Here is a 2,227-nt window from a genome sequence, read left to right as displayed (position 1 = left end):
GGGGCCCCTCGGCCGGTACAGGGGTGGCACTCAGGGCGGGCATTCGCTTGTGGGTGCCAGCCGACGCCCCGGACCCAGACGTGTGGGGCGACTTATAGTCCCCAGGGGAGGGGGCCCGGGCCCGGCCTGAGCTGGAGGCGGCGGAAGAGAAGCGCATGACGGGCCCGAAGCCGGTAAAGACCACCTTCTGCTCGAAGAGGTCGGCCTTGGGCTCTGGGGCTGAGGGCGAGGGTGGGGCCGACTCAGCGGGGGCCGTGGGCTTGGAGTACTTGTCCTCCTCCAACTGCTCCAGCTTGGGGAAGGCCGAGAGGTCGGGGGAGCTCTGCAGGGAGGAGCCTGCGCACAAGGGAAGGGGGTCAGGGCTGGGCCCGGGGCGCCCCTGTCCCTCCCGCAGCCGCACAGCGGGCGAGGGGCAGTGGCAGAGGCTGGTCACTCTGCCCAGCTGCGAGTCCTGAGATGAGCGACCCTCAGTGTCAACTCGCCCACCAGTAACACGGAAGGAGGGCCAGGCGTAGGGGCCCACGCCGAAAGATCACCTCAAATTCCAGGCCAGCCTGGACCACACAGCAAGATCCGGTCTCAAATAACGAAAAAAAAGGAGGGAAACTCCCACTCCTGAGGACCTCACTGGATGACAGTGAGTCCAGGGACCGATACTAACGATACTAACGGCGCTTTTAAATGGCTCCTGGAGGGCACGTGTAAGGGACGACGGACACCACTGCGGGGGAGGGTGGCCGATTCTGGGACAGGGATAGAGCTTCAGTCTCAGAGGCAGGGTGGCAGCGTTGGCCAGAGAGGGACCCCTGACTGGGAATTTAATTTTCCCCTTCTCCTATATCAGTTAATCAAAGCAAATGAAGGGCTGGGGATTTAGCTCAGTGGCACCACGCCTGCCTAGATTTCAATCCAGGTACTGAGGGGGCAAAAAAAGAAAAGAAAAGCAAATGAGATGCAAGTCTGGCATGCTGGTGCACGCCTGTCATCCCAGCACTCGGAAGGCTGAGGCAGGAGGATCGCAAACTTGAGGCCAGCCTGGGACATACAGTGAGTTGAAGACCAGCCTGGACTACATACTGAGACCTTGTCTTAAAAAGAGAGAAAGGAAAAAAAAAAAAGCAAGTGAGATGCACACACTGCTATGCAGAACCCTTGCTAGGAAAGGGTGCAGCTCAGCCTCCCTGGGGGCCCCACTCACCTGCAGGCTGGAAGGGCCCCCCGGAGGAGGAGGAGGAAGAGGACGAAGAAGCGGAGGTGAAGCTGCTCACACCTTTCCCACTGCTGCTCAGCTTCTTCCCCTTGTGACTCAAGCTGTGGCTGGAAGACTTTTTCCCCTTGGAGTCCCTACCACTCTCTGAGGTCTCCTGGGTGCTGGCCTCATGGTGGGAGGAAGAGGAAGCCGAGGAAGAGGCCTGTGGGAGGAAGAGTCAGACAGAGGGAGGCGCTGTCTCAAAAAATATAAAAGAGCATGCGTATAATCCCAGCACTCAGGAGGCTGAGGCAGGAGGATCACCCTAAATTCAAGGCCAGCCTGGACTACACAGAGAGATTGTCTCAAAAAACCAAAACAAGCTCAAGGTCCTGAGTTCAATCCCCAGTACCCAAACAAAATAACCACACTAAAATAGACAAAATGTCAAAATAAAAAAGTATAGGGCCGGGGATTTAGCTCAGTGGTGCTGCCACCTGCCTCACAAGCACAAGGTTCTGAGTTCGAGTCTGTAACCCCCACCCCTGCAAAATCAAAAAGCATAAATGAGCCCAGAATCTCTACTTCTGTGAAAGCTTTGATGCCCAGGATGCAAAGTCTCTCAGCCTTTTCTCCTTTGGTGGCCCTAGGGCCACATGCTAGACAAGGGCTCTGCCATGGAGTTATCCCAGCAATTTTTTTTTTTTTTTTGGTACCAGGGGTCGAACTCACAACCTTGTGCTTGCAAGGCAGGCACTGTGCCACTGAGCTAAATCCCCAGCCCTGCCAGCATTTATTTCTTTGCCATAAGGTCTCACTAGTAGCCCAGGTTGGCCTTGAACTCCAGGAAATCCCTGCCTCAGTGCAATCCCAAGTGCAGGGATGACAGGCACGCGACACCATCCTATCGCAGCCTTTTAAATTTGGAGTCAGGGTGGGCCGGGGATTTAGCTCAGTGGTTCCACTGCCTGCCTTGCAAGAGCAAAGACCGAAGTTTGATCCCCGGTACCAAAAAAAAAAAAAAAAAAAAAAAAAAAA

At 55.6% G+C, this 2,227-nt stretch overlaps 1 protein-coding gene across 1 annotated transcript in view; it reads right to left on the bottom strand.

The window, feature by feature from the left end:
• Window positions 1-2,227, bottom strand: part of Mllt6 (MLLT6, PHD finger containing) — a 17,502-nt gene that overhangs the window by 8,957 nt on the left and 6,318 nt on the right. The window contains exons 9-10 of the mRNA XM_033763120.1: window positions 1,199-1,412; window positions 1-336 (exon numbers count right to left, since the gene is read on the bottom strand). The exon at window positions 1-336 is cut by the window's left edge and continues 297 nt beyond it. Of these exons, the coding sequence (XP_033619011.1) occupies window positions 1-336; window positions 1,199-1,412 (550 nt within the window). The remainder of the gene's footprint in view (window positions 337-1,198; window positions 1,413-2,227) is intronic.

The sequence above is a fragment of the Fukomys damarensis genome, unplaced genomic scaffold (assembly GCF_012274545.1).
Source record: "Fukomys damarensis isolate Sample0158 unplaced genomic scaffold, DMR_v1.0_HiC HiC_scaffold_13, whole genome shotgun sequence".
Classification (NCBI taxonomy): domain Eukaryota; kingdom Metazoa; phylum Chordata; class Mammalia; order Rodentia; family Bathyergidae; genus Fukomys; species Fukomys damarensis.
This window is presented reverse-complemented; position numbering and strand designations above follow the sequence as displayed.